The sequence below is a fragment of the Elgaria multicarinata genome, chromosome 8 (genome assembly GCF_023053635.1).
Source record: "Elgaria multicarinata webbii isolate HBS135686 ecotype San Diego chromosome 8, rElgMul1.1.pri, whole genome shotgun sequence".
Classification (NCBI taxonomy): Eukaryota; Metazoa; Chordata; class Lepidosauria; order Squamata; family Anguidae; genus Elgaria; species Elgaria multicarinata.
In genome coordinates, this window is record NC_086178.1 from 48440498 (window position 1) to 48452722 (window position 12225).

The following is a 12225-nucleotide window of genomic DNA, read 5'->3' on the forward strand; positions in this document are numbered from 1 at the left end:
CAGATGTGTTGGACTATTGGGGACTGTTGGGAGTTGTAGCCCAACACATCTGGAAGGCACCAGGTTGGGGAAGTCTTGTTTACAATTACATTACTGAGGAGAACACTCATGTGCCAGATGCAATGGGCTCTAGTCGAAAGCTTTTGCCACAATAACATTACAATTGATAAGGTGCTGCAGAACTCTTTTAAGTGTGCTACAACACTCGCTCCCCTCAAATGTGAACTGCCCAGACATGAGCCCTCTGACATCGTTTTCCAACTCCCTCGTTTTCTCTTCGCCTATAATAATTCTGGACAACTTGTGGCCCTCCGTATGTTTTAACATACAACTCCCATGACCCCTCACCACGTGTTATGCAGGCTAGGGCTAATGGGAGTTGTAGGCCAAATCATAATAATCTGGAGGACTACAAGTTGCTTACTCTCTAGATGTGTTGGACTAAAATTCCGAGCATGCCTGGTTGGGGGATGCTGGGAGTTGCACTCCAACACATCTGGAGGGCACCAGGTCGGGGAAGGCCGCCCTACCCTAGGGAGTAGCGAACTACAATCCCCACGAAGCACCTGCGAGACGAACTGGGGTCCCGGCAGCCACTGCGCGCGGAGAGCGGAAGGTGACGGTTCCCGGGAAAGACACGTCGTCGCGTCATACGTCGTCTGTTGGCAGCGCGAGGCGAGCTGGTCGAGATGAATACCGTTGAAGTGACAGCGGCGCGCGAAGGGTCTCCCCCGCCCCAGGATGCTCCGCTGCCGGCCCAGGACGTGGCGCAGCTCCAGCTCCTGGTCTCGGTGGCCGTGGCCGGGCTCGTCGTCCTGGTTCTGCGTGAGTTTCGGCGCTTCGCCTCACGCCCTAGTCCCTCTTGGCGGACTCTTTCAGGCGGGGGAGGTGGCAGGCAAAGGCGACCGGAGCTTCCCGAAGGGGAGCCCTGGCTCACTAGGGGATCCTTTCTGGTCGCAGAGCTCCAGGACTGTAAGAGCTGCCCGGCAGGCAGACGTTCGGCCGGTGTAGCGTTCGTATCGCGGCATCATCATTCTTGGAAAAGACGCATGTCTTTTGTACATATGGGGGAAACACGCATATCCTCGTGACCCTGTATAATAACCAGTTACCCTTTTTGTATAAAACTGGAAGTGGCTTTAGTTCTATACCTGGTTAGGGGATGCATGTGTAAAATACCTTTTGTATGGGTGGCAAAATTGTGAGTACTCTTGGGTATAACCATAAATAGACTCCTAGTTTTTATCTCTCCCTGTAGTGTTTTGGAAACTTTTCCAGACCAGAAAAAGCAGTCGGAGAGCAGTGCTTCTGGTGGGTCTCTGTGAGTCGGGGAAAACTCTTCTGTTTGCTAGGGTATGTGAGTTCTTATCAATTTCTTTGATAATTTCCCAGACTTATATGTTGTTGTTGTTGTCGTTGTTGTTGTCTTTCCATATTGTTAGAAGGGAAAGTTGCTTATGTTTGTCTCCTCATTTTTGAAGCACTCTGAAATGTAAGATTTGAAAAAATGTTTTGCTTCTTAAGTATTTTGGCCCTTCATTATGCAAGTGAAAACAGAAGCATGGAGTACTAAATTAGACAGTTCATTTAGTTTTAAATGTAGCTCAATAATGGGCAACATAGATTAGATGTGCATGTTAAATTTGTAAAAATGTTTGTCAAAACCATTCTCCCTCTCAGAGGGGTGATTAGTGCTACGTTCCTTTGTGGATGAGTTTTGTTAAATTAAACGGCTAATTTAAATTCAAGAGACAATTATTTGAAATAGAAGTGTGTTTTCTAATGTTCACTTGGGTGTTAGACTACAGGCAAATCATTTTAATTAGTTTGGGAATATTTCACTTTTCTCCATTTTCTTCTACGTTTTATAGCTGTTAACAGGAAATTTCCGAAATACACAGACTTCCATAACAGATAGCTCTGCCTTGTACAGAGTAAAGAATGACAAGGTAAGAATGGAGGTGTCATGTCTTGTTCTCTATAATATTCTTATGGCTTCCCAGGCTGTAACAAATGATTAAAAGTTTTTGAACTAATAATTTGTAATGAGTTAAACAGAAGTCCTAGTTTCTGCCTATGTAAGCTGCTTTTTAAAATAAGCTTAGCTTAGTACTTTCTCTAAAAAAACTGAAAGTGAACTTCTACCCTCAATTTCATTTTGAAGCCCCACCCTTCTCTCTAGCCCCTGGTGATGTGCTTGGCCATTACTGTTAGATGTCAGACTTTTCTGAAGCTCCCATAGAGGGATCCATTGACCCTACACCTTCCCCGGGCCTGGCATACAGGCTACTCATGCTCCATGATAGCCACGTCAGATGGCTGTCACATTCAAGGTGACATCCAGGTGCATTGCTGAAGGGCAGGGGTAAGGGCTCAGTTACCCTTGATGAGTATCTCCTCCTACAGATGCATCCCTTCACTCATGAGAGGAAATGATCATGTCCAAATTATTTTGAAACTATTGTATCAGTTTCCTAACTTGTCATATTATCAGTATTTGGGGAAATGCCTTTTTGCAAATATAATCTATATTTAAATGTAGTATTTGAATTGATTAATTTATTAGTAAAACTTTGATAGCAAACATAACTTAAAATATGAGTTTCTGGACTCATGTCTGTAAGTGATGTATAACTAATTTTTATATAAATACATTAATGGGACACTTATGGAATGCATGAATTAAACAATAACATGGTGTTTTCTTAATAGGCTCTGCCTCACTCTGTTTATGGTATAGATAGACCTGTGATTGGTTTACGCTTCTCTTCAGCCGCAACACGAACATCTCAATAGTGTACATAGCCAGTTTCATAGAAATGGTGCCTCCATGTGGGGCTGTTGTATGCAGCCACTGAGATTTCCCTTTTCTCATTGGCACATTCACAAGCCCTTGCAGTCACTTAAATTGCAGTGGTTGAATATACAAGTCTCCCACCCCTCTGGAAGCATCAGTTCACACAAATAGTGGTCTAGCTGTGAACCCTCAGTGGTTCCACACTTGTTGGTTTTGGGGACACTGCTAAGTGTGAACGAGTCCTATAAGAGATGCTTTGAAGAGTCTAGCTATTTTCTGCAAAGCTGTGAAAGCGTGGTGAGGTTTTGGAGGGGTGGGTTGAGACTTTGTCAGGCCTCTTTAGACTATAAACCTCAATGGCGATAAGCTTGCTGGATATGAGGAATGAGCAGTGTTTTCTGAGATTTGTGAGTTTAATCATGTTTGAAACTGTAGAAAGTCATAAGCATGGTCTGAGGGCATATGATGCAGAAGCCTTGCTAAAGTTCAGCCAGTCTTTGTCTGGTGAGTGCCTAGATTGGGGATTATCTGGAAGCCTGTGTATGCTGCCTTGAGTTCCTTGTTGGGAGTCAGGATATAAAAGTAATTTCTCTCTTTCAGTTTAGGCATTTTGTGTTTGTCTTCCTAGAAAAATATATTAACTTTCGGCCTGTTATCTTCCAGTGTTCTAGTTTTGTTTAAGTTATCAACATCCTAGGATTCTGCTACATGCTTAGCTCTTCTATAGCATCTGTGACTTCTCATTTCCTTCATACATCTACATCTGTTGGGTGAAGCACTTCAGTTGGTTGTGAGTTGAACCAGTAGAGTCATACAATCTGGAGACTCCCAAGAGTAGTTGTATCAAGATTTTGTAAACTGAGTTAGTGACTATAATTATCTTCTTGTATCATTGTTCCTTGGTTATCTGCTCTGAGACTCTTGGGGTTTGGGTAAAACATTAAATGTGTCAGTTTATAACGGTTTCTCACCTTTGCTAAGCCTATAGAAATGTATGTGAAAACGGTACATTAAATATTTGATAATGATGTGAAGAAGAACTTATGGACCGAAGCAGAATAAAGTAGGCTGACTGTGATTTCAGTCTAAAAGGCCCATGTCTGTCTCATTAGATGTTCATAAAAATATTTACTGTTTTTTCCCCCCTACAGAGCACAAATGTGACTTTAATTGCCCTTCCAGGGCATGAGAGCTTGCGGCTTCAGTTTTTGGATAGGTTCAAGGCTGCAGCTAGGTAAGTATTGGAGGGTTGGATGTTTATTTGCTTCTAGGTTGTAACCAAAAAGGGCATTGCTGCAGATGGATCATCATATAGGTTTGCTGTAAATAAATGTAGACATCTAATGTAGCGGTTTGTGGTGCTCATTTATTAGGCTTTTCCCATCCCTTATTGCTTTGAACCTTTCTGCCTGGCCAACTGGATGAAGGAAAAGGGGATAGGCTTCTTTTTAATAAAACAAATCATCTAATAAATTAAGATGGTTAGACAGGAAATATTTGAGACTGATAGGAGCTTTTCTGGGGAGAGATCAGTTTCCATGGAGCAGTGGGGAGCAACTTGTAGTCCTAGGGCACAGGGCCTCAGCCTAATTTCAGACACCTTCTTGCAAGGAAGAGAAAGTGGGTGGCCTTGCCTACTTTTGGCTCTGTCTCTGCCTATCGCTAGTTTTGCTCCTGCTCACATGGGGACCCCAACAGATTACTTCTGAGGGAATGTGATATGTAACACTCCAGTGAGAGGGCCAGGATCCACTTCAGAAACAATCTAGAGCAGGCCTAGGCGACATAAGGTCTTGCAGAGCTGTTGCACACCCATTCTTGTGTATTTGCAACACTCGGAGAATTCCAAATACCCATTGTTTGTGTTTCTTTCTTTTATCTTTTTGAAACCCCATCAAATGTATGGTTTGGTATGCACAAGTCACTATGTCTGTATTGTTCCTCCACAACCTGGACCCATTGTTAGCAAAGAATGGGGTAGAGACTTGTGCAGAGAATGAAGATACCATGTTATGAAGTGCAGAGAATAAATAGGGGAGGGTTAACAGAGAGGTCTTCAGCGATACCTATAATGCTGCAGAATATGTACACTGTTCTCTATGAGGTGCAGAGAGAAAAAGGGGACTTACAGATAATGTGTTAAAGAATATACTGAATTAAATTGTAACACAAACCTTTCCCCATTGATAATGTGGTGGTGCATTCCTACTGAGTAAGCAAAAATATGAAAACAGACCTCTGAGTGATTTGAGTTCTAGATTCCCTGATCTAGAATGTGGTATCTGCTCCACCAGCCTCTCTGATAAGTCACCAAGGACCTGTAGAACTAAGAACTCTACAACTGCTAGTTTGGTGGCTTCAGCGGAACTAGCTGAGCACCACTTCCTGTAATCTTACAGTTCAATCTCTTAAGACTACAAATACAGCTGATACTTTTGCTATTCCAGAGAACCTTAGTACCAAAAATGCAGATACTTTTGTGCTGTAGTAGGAACCTCACATTGAACAATTTTATACAAGACCCTTGATAAAGGGTGATGGAGCTCATTTATCCCTTTGACATGATCTGAATACAGTAAACCTAATTAGGGGCACTTCCACACGGAGTTCTCAGGGCGCTTCCATCTGCCCCCAGGGCACCCCGAAAACGATCGTGTAACTTGCCTGTAAAAGAGACGAGAAAGAGGCGTCCTTGCCGCTGCCACAGAGCCCCAAGAGAGGCGCGTTCCGGCTCTCCCGCCTCCTGCAAAAAAACCCAAACCGAGCGACACGCGCGGAAACTGCTGCGAACCCCCAAAGGCAAAGAGCCCAGCCAGGCGAAGGCAGCTCGTTGAGGACTTGGCTCCTTTGCAGAGCGTCCAAAGCCAGAAGCCGGCTCGGCAGCGCCGGGAAACGCAAAAGTTCTGCGCAAGGATCTCCCTCGGCACGGTGCAAGTTTCCTTCCTGGCTGGGGTTGGGGGAAAAGAGGCTGCTCCAGCAGGCCGGCGGCTCCCTCTGGCTTTGCTCTGTATGACGGCACTTCTCCCGCTTCCCCAGCAGCTGCTGCTCTCGGGGCTTCTCACTCCACCCCCGGGCCTCGCCGCTGGCTGGCTGGCTGGGCTTTCCTTCCCCCTCTCGCGCGCACACGCCCAAATCCAGACCAAGCGTGAAGGGCGAGCTCTCCGTCCTGGCCGGCGAGGAGGGAGGTGGGTGGCGGCGGTGGCGCCGACAAGGACGCTTCTTCCTCATCTCTTTTACAGGCGAGTTACGCAATCGTTTTCGGTTGCACTGGGGGCGGATGGAAGCGCCTTGAGAACGACGTGTGGAAGTGCCCTACGTTAAAATAAGGAGGGGGGAAAAGAGAGAACACATGGACAAACCTTTCTGTTCCCAGACATGTTTCATCTAAGGCAACAGACACAAACCCACTTACATTCCATTGAACAGAAAAGTTCTTACATCTGATTAAACATGGCTAGGATAACTTCTTTTGGTGTCAGTTTGGAGATGTTCTCAGGGTTAAGAGTTCCATTACACCATCATCTGATGATGCCAGCTGAAGGATTGCCATTTAAGAGCATATGCTGTGTGTTTTTGTGTGTGTGCAGGGCAATTGTATTTGTTGTGGATAGTGTAGCATTCCAGCGGGAGATGAAAGATGTGGCAGAATTCCTGTACCAGCTCCTGATTGACAACGTGCTGTTGAAAAATACACCTCCCCTGCTAATAGCATGCAACAAGCAAGGTACTGCATATCCACCTGGAAACAAAGCGGCAACCATCTGAATGTTGATTAGATTATTTTAGAGATTGGCATTTTCCCATATCCTCTTTCTTGCCTAACCCATGGAGTAATCTGCACATGCTGCAATTATGTTGTACCCAAAGGAACCAATGACATATATTGAGTAGATACCCAAGTTTCTGCACAGAAGGAGGCTGCAGAAAGCTACAGGCAGTAATCATCCAGCAGAAGCCTCCTCTCTCTAGCAGGCTGGTTTATCTTTATTAAGTTGATTGCAGCTAAAATGGGAGGTGTCCATTTGGTAGTCTACTATTCACTTCAATAGACAGAAATATTTGGCAGCCTGATCTATGGGTGAGAGTATTGAATTGTCTCATTGCAGTTGAAGCATAATCTTACATATGGGGAGAGGGGTTAGGGCAGAATCAGCAGGTGATTGGTTGCCCTGTTTTATCCATCTGCAACTACTGTAGGCCATAAACATTCAAAGGATTCTAGGCAACCATGTGTGAAGGGACCCTGAGGTCCTTGCACAGGACGGTTGTGATATGCAGTGATGAAACCAAACTGGTGCAACCGTGTCGATGGCAGCTGCTCTTTCAGCACTTGAATGATGGCCAGGTCTGGCTTCCAATGCTGAAGCTGTTTGCAGTGAACTTTAAGCCATATCCTGTGTATTCCAGAAATCACTGAACTTTGGCATCAAGATTGCAATACAGTAAATGTGGGCTAAGGCTACTATTAAATTTAAGGAATGTAAGAGTTCTGTGGAAGTTGGTTTTTGCTGCCATATGTTCCCTTCCCTGATCTCTTCAAGAATACCAAACTTTGTAGACAAAACTTTCTGTGCTGAAACAGCCCAAGGGTGTTGCATTGTCTTCTGTTTAGCACATATGTAATATAATGTGAAAATACTTTCATTCCTTCAATCCTTAGATGTTACAATGGCAAAATCTTCCAAACTCATACAACAGCAGCTGGAACGAGAACTGTAAGTTGAAAGGGTTTGTTTGTCAAATCTCATCCATGAGAGTCTCCTGGTGCCCAGGGTTTCTACCCTCTCCTGCCACCTCTTCTGTATTGTCTCCATATGGAATGAGGTGGCAAAAAGGGAAGGAACATTGAGCCAATGCTGAAGCTATTTGCCATGAGACATGAAGCCCACACTACTGGTTATTCTGCCTTGTGAGAATTTCCGAACTGTTTGGGAGCATAGGAGACTGGGTTACACTGAGTTAGACCATTGGTCCATTCAGCTCAGTATCATCGACACTGACTGGCAGCAGCTCTCCAGGGTCTCAGGCAGGATTTTTTCCAGCCCTGCCTCGAGATGCAGGGACTGTCTGCATGCCAAGCATGTGCTTTACACCGAGTTGTGAACCCTCGGTTTGATGCATGAAGCAAGAAGAAGAGGATTGCTGAATGGCAACATTGGAATTGGTTTAATCAAATCAGTATCAGATAATTCAGATTATCCTCAGATTACTGTAACATCTATTTCAGAGACATCTCATTAATATTTTTTAGTTTGGCAACAGATTCATTTCTGCTGATTTCCCTCTGATGGCCAGCAGGGGGTAGTAATGTAACTTGGTTTGGGCATGTAGAAATCTGCATTAGCTGTGTTACTCTTTAACTACCTGGTGCTGATTTGGTAATTTTAAATTGCATTCATGAAAATATATTTTCATCTTTAACAGAGTAGACTTCTGGTTCTGACCAGTGAAGATAGCAGCTTAAATGAGTGGAGAGACATTATAAGGTCGAGAAACAAGAGCTTTCTCAGTCTCACATGCCTATTATCCCCAATTGCAATGGATCTCTCCCCGCCCCCCAATCCTTACCAATTAATTGCCCCCACAATATCAAATTTTACAAACTTTATTTTAATTATAATATTTGTATACCACTCCCCATTCAGAATTTCAGAGTGGTGGACAAAATAAACTAGAATAAAAACATATTAAAGTACTTTAAAAAAAAAAGTGCAAAGTAAACCACGGCTGGACAATTAGGGAAGGCTTCCTGGAGCAGCAGCGTTTTCAGGAGGCCCCAGAAGGAATACAAAGTTGGCGCCTGCCTGACCTCCTGAGGCAGGCAATTCCATAGGAGGAGGGCCACCACAAAATTGTTTTAGTATTATAATCTGGTATAAAAGTTATGTAGAGTCTGTTGCCTAATTCAGCTTGAATACAAATAGGTAATATGTTTATAGATCTGTAGGGTTTCTTTTACCCATATGTCTTTTTCATTCTGAGTAACTGACCCATTGTTTTCTAAATGACAAAAACTGTAAGCACTGTAGCATGTTCTATGCTTGCACACTATTTTATTTATTTATGTACTTAGGGTATTGATAAATCACCCTTCATCAAAAAATATCAAGGTGTTGAACAATAAATATAGAATAAAAATAAAATACAATGTAGAATACTAAAGACTTGCATGTAAGCTTGTGCTTATGTATTTAGGAGGGTAAAACTGATCCTTAAAACCAAAAGCTGCATCATCATAGTCTTGTATTTAACAGCAGAACAGCCAACTTATTACAAAGGTGGAGCTGAGAGGAAACACTTGGATTTTCCCCATGCCTAAAGTGCAGCTGGCTCCACTGATGAGCCAAGACTATTGGGTAGTCAATATCTTTAAGAAGTTTACATTTAATGTAATTATGGTTTGCTGTTGCTTAATTTCTCTGAGTTTGGATCACGGATTTCTGTGATCTAGTAAAGTAATGCATCTTCAGAAGTAGGAACATCATTGCTAGTTTAACCCACCATCTGATTTTGCAGAGACTGGTTTTATTGTTTTAAATGTATTTTCTCTCCTTTAACAGCAATACTTTACGAGTGACTCTATCAGCTGCCCCAAGCACATTGGATGGTTCAAACTCTGGAACTGCTTCTCAGCTTGGGAAGAAGGGCAAGGAGTTTGACTTCTCTCAGCTGCCCATGAAAGTGGAATTTGTTGAATGCAGTGCCAGAGGAAGCAAGGGAGAGGAGGGCAGCGCTGACATTGAGGACTTGGAAAAATGGCTAGCAAAAATTGCATGAGCACAGGATGGGAGACAGCAAAGGCAGCCACTGGGTATGAATTGGAGCGGTACACAAAATGTAATAGGGGAAGTGCTTAAATTCTCAGGAACAGCCTAGCTGGGTTGTGGTAAATGGAGCAGTTGGAACAGCAACAATGGCAAGGTCATTCTGTAGCCTGCTTTGGGGTGTTTCTGCTTGCCCCATAATACCCCATTCATTGTTATGGTAATGCTTTTTGAAGGATCCCTGTCATCCAAGCATTTCCCAGCTAAGTGCTATCCCTTTTGTATGTCTCATTCTTACTCCAATCAGCTGTTTTCCTACTATGTCAAAAGTAAGGAGGCTTTAAATGGGAGTTTCTGTATTGGATAAAAGTTGTGAGATACGAGAGGAGTGATTTCTAACTATTCTGTGTTTGGAATGTCTCTGCTTCTGCTTGCCTTCCATTGGTGTTCACATTCATGGTGAATACCTACTTGCCCATTCTTCTCATCTTGTTTTCTTCTCACTTTCGTTATCTGGGAAGCATTACAGTACTCTGGAATGAATGAAATCTGTTTTTCTAACTATGGTGGTGTGAAAGCTATGTGCTGCTAGCCATTAAGATGCCGCAGCAGGGGTTGACATTGTGTGCAATGTCTAGCATTGCTGTTCCCCTGCTGTTTGGTTTGTAGCTTGTGTTGCTTCTGTGAACTGTTCCTGAATAATGGCTGCAGTGAGCCAGGAAATCCAAGCAGCAGATGAAAATGTTTTTAGGTTCTGTTTCCATGCACTTCTCTTTTCTCCAGTCAGGGAGGCTGAAAACGATGTGATGTACTACATATTGCTTGGTTGGTATTACAGTATTTGAAATGTGGTGCTGACAGAGTCTCCCCTATTTTGTGGCTGAGGCACATGTGGTAATAGTCCCTTCCCTTGTTATGCTTGATTCCTTTAGCATGTGCGAAAGTAACATCCCCACATAAACCTCAGGCAAAGGGAATGTTGAGTATGTGATGCTTTTCCCTTCCAGATGTGCTACACCATGGTGGACTTATGTCTCCCCTCAGTGCCTTTAGTTAAGATCTGTCAGTCCATCATGTGACAGAAGGTGCTTTAGCAATAAAAAAATTGAGTTTTCTTATCATTAGAAAGGACACTGTGAGAACTGTGCTTGACTATCAAACCAGACACAGCCATTCTAAATCACATTCATTTAAACAATGTGCTTTGCTATATACTCTCATTTTACAACAGGAAAGTGTTGCTTAGAATTTCTTCAGCATGTCACAAACTGGACTTAGAACTTCTTCATAAAATATGAAAGATGTTTGCCACACATGAATCACATATCCCAACAGTGAACACTACTGCTTGGGTGGGAGATGTGTGTCTACAACTTCATGGTACATGCATGCCTGCAGAAACCGTATCCATTTTCTGCTTATGGATGCTTCCTTACCCACATGTCCGCATGCCTATTCTTACATTGAACTCACTCTAAAAATACCTTTTTTATATTGTGTGAAACAGCCCTGAGGTTTTATGTACATCCAGCAAAATCCTTATTGTGTTAGTGACTTTGCAAACCTTCCACTGTGGATTGACTGAGAATTAGTATTGTACTTTTGAGAAACTAAGTTGGGGCATTTGGGCATAGAGCAGCAAGTTTCCACCTCTGAATCTGTTTGAGCTCTGGAATAGTGTTGGTATTGTGCTCTTCTGTGTTGAAATGCAGTTCATCTCCTGAGTCTCTTGCCAGATCCACACTACACTAGTAAAAGATTCAGGCCATGGCTCAAGATGCAAGAAGTTGTACTGTATGTATTGAATTCATGAGCTGTAAAGATGTATGAGTCCATATCTTTTAAATTATTTTTTGCAGGTATCTAGAAATAAAAAATGTTTGGCTAACCTTTGAATGGCATTTCTCTAAGAGACCTCAGATATCCCTTATTGTCATCATTAATATTTTCTACAAGTATGAAGGAGCGATGCATTTAAATTTCTGTGTCAGAGGCAATTTCAAACACAGGGAGAAGATCTTTTCCCCCCTCTTGCTATAAAAGCTTTGTATGGTAAAAAATGTCCTAACATGTTTGCATAACACACATGTTTTAGATACTAAACTGCATACATGAAAGAAGCAGCACTAATGTTGTACAGACTTATGCAGAAGTACGATTGGGGTGTTGTTAACTGAGATTGTTTCAGTAATTAACATATAGAGCAGGAGTAGGCAACCTTTTTTGGCTGCGGGCACATTTGGTAATTTGAGAAATTGTCCTGGGCACCAACTGGAATCTATTACATAATCCCAGCTTCCAGTAACAAAATGTAGTAATTAAAAAAATAAGAGTGGGGAAGGCACATTGGTAGGCACCAGAAAAGGTGTCCAGTCAGGCACCAGTTTCCCTGATACAGAGTATTGGAACACAAGTCAAAATACAAGGAAACTTGGAGTATGGTTACATCTCATGACTTTTGTTATCCACCTCCAGATTCGATTCATTCAACATCTTTGTCCACTTTTCTGTTCTAGAAAGAAGTATCAACCTGTTACTCTAATATATTCTCCATGGGTTGCAGTGGAATATTTTGGCCCCATCCCTCTTTACTGATCCCATGTTTGATATTTAGCTACCTTCCTTCTGTGTATTATATGCATCACATATTTTTGGAAGAAGTCA

General features: G+C 42.8%; 1 protein-coding gene across 1 annotated transcript; it reads left to right on the top strand.

Annotated features, from left to right (window-relative positions):
- Positions 1-670: 670 nt before the first annotated feature.
- On the top strand, positions 671-11480 carry SRPRB (SRP receptor subunit beta). Its single transcript, XM_063132300.1, has 7 exons — positions 671-825; positions 1259-1353; positions 1872-1949; positions 3949-4031; positions 6385-6521; positions 7458-7512; positions 9358-11480. Exons 1-7 carry the CDS (start codon positions 690-692, stop codon positions 9572-9574), a joined length of 801 nt encoding a protein of 266 aa, XP_062988370.1. The 5' UTR covers positions 671-689; the 3' UTR covers positions 9575-11480.
- The last annotated feature ends 745 nt before the right edge of the window (positions 11481-12225 follow it).

Excerpts from the sequence above, each read along its gene's own strand:
- SRPRB (XM_063132300.1), top strand. The coding sequence starts at position 690 with ATGAATACCGTTGAAGTGACAGCGGCGCGCGAAGGGTCTCCCCCGCCC. Across the intron at positions 826-1,258 it reads GCTCGTCGTCCTGGTTCTGC|TGTTTTGGAAACTTTTCCAG; the intron begins GTGAGTTTCGGC and ends CTCTCCCTGTAG. Across the intron at positions 6,522-7,457 it reads AATAGCATGCAACAAGCAAG|ATGTTACAATGGCAAAATCT; the intron begins GTACTGCATATC and ends TTCAATCCTTAG.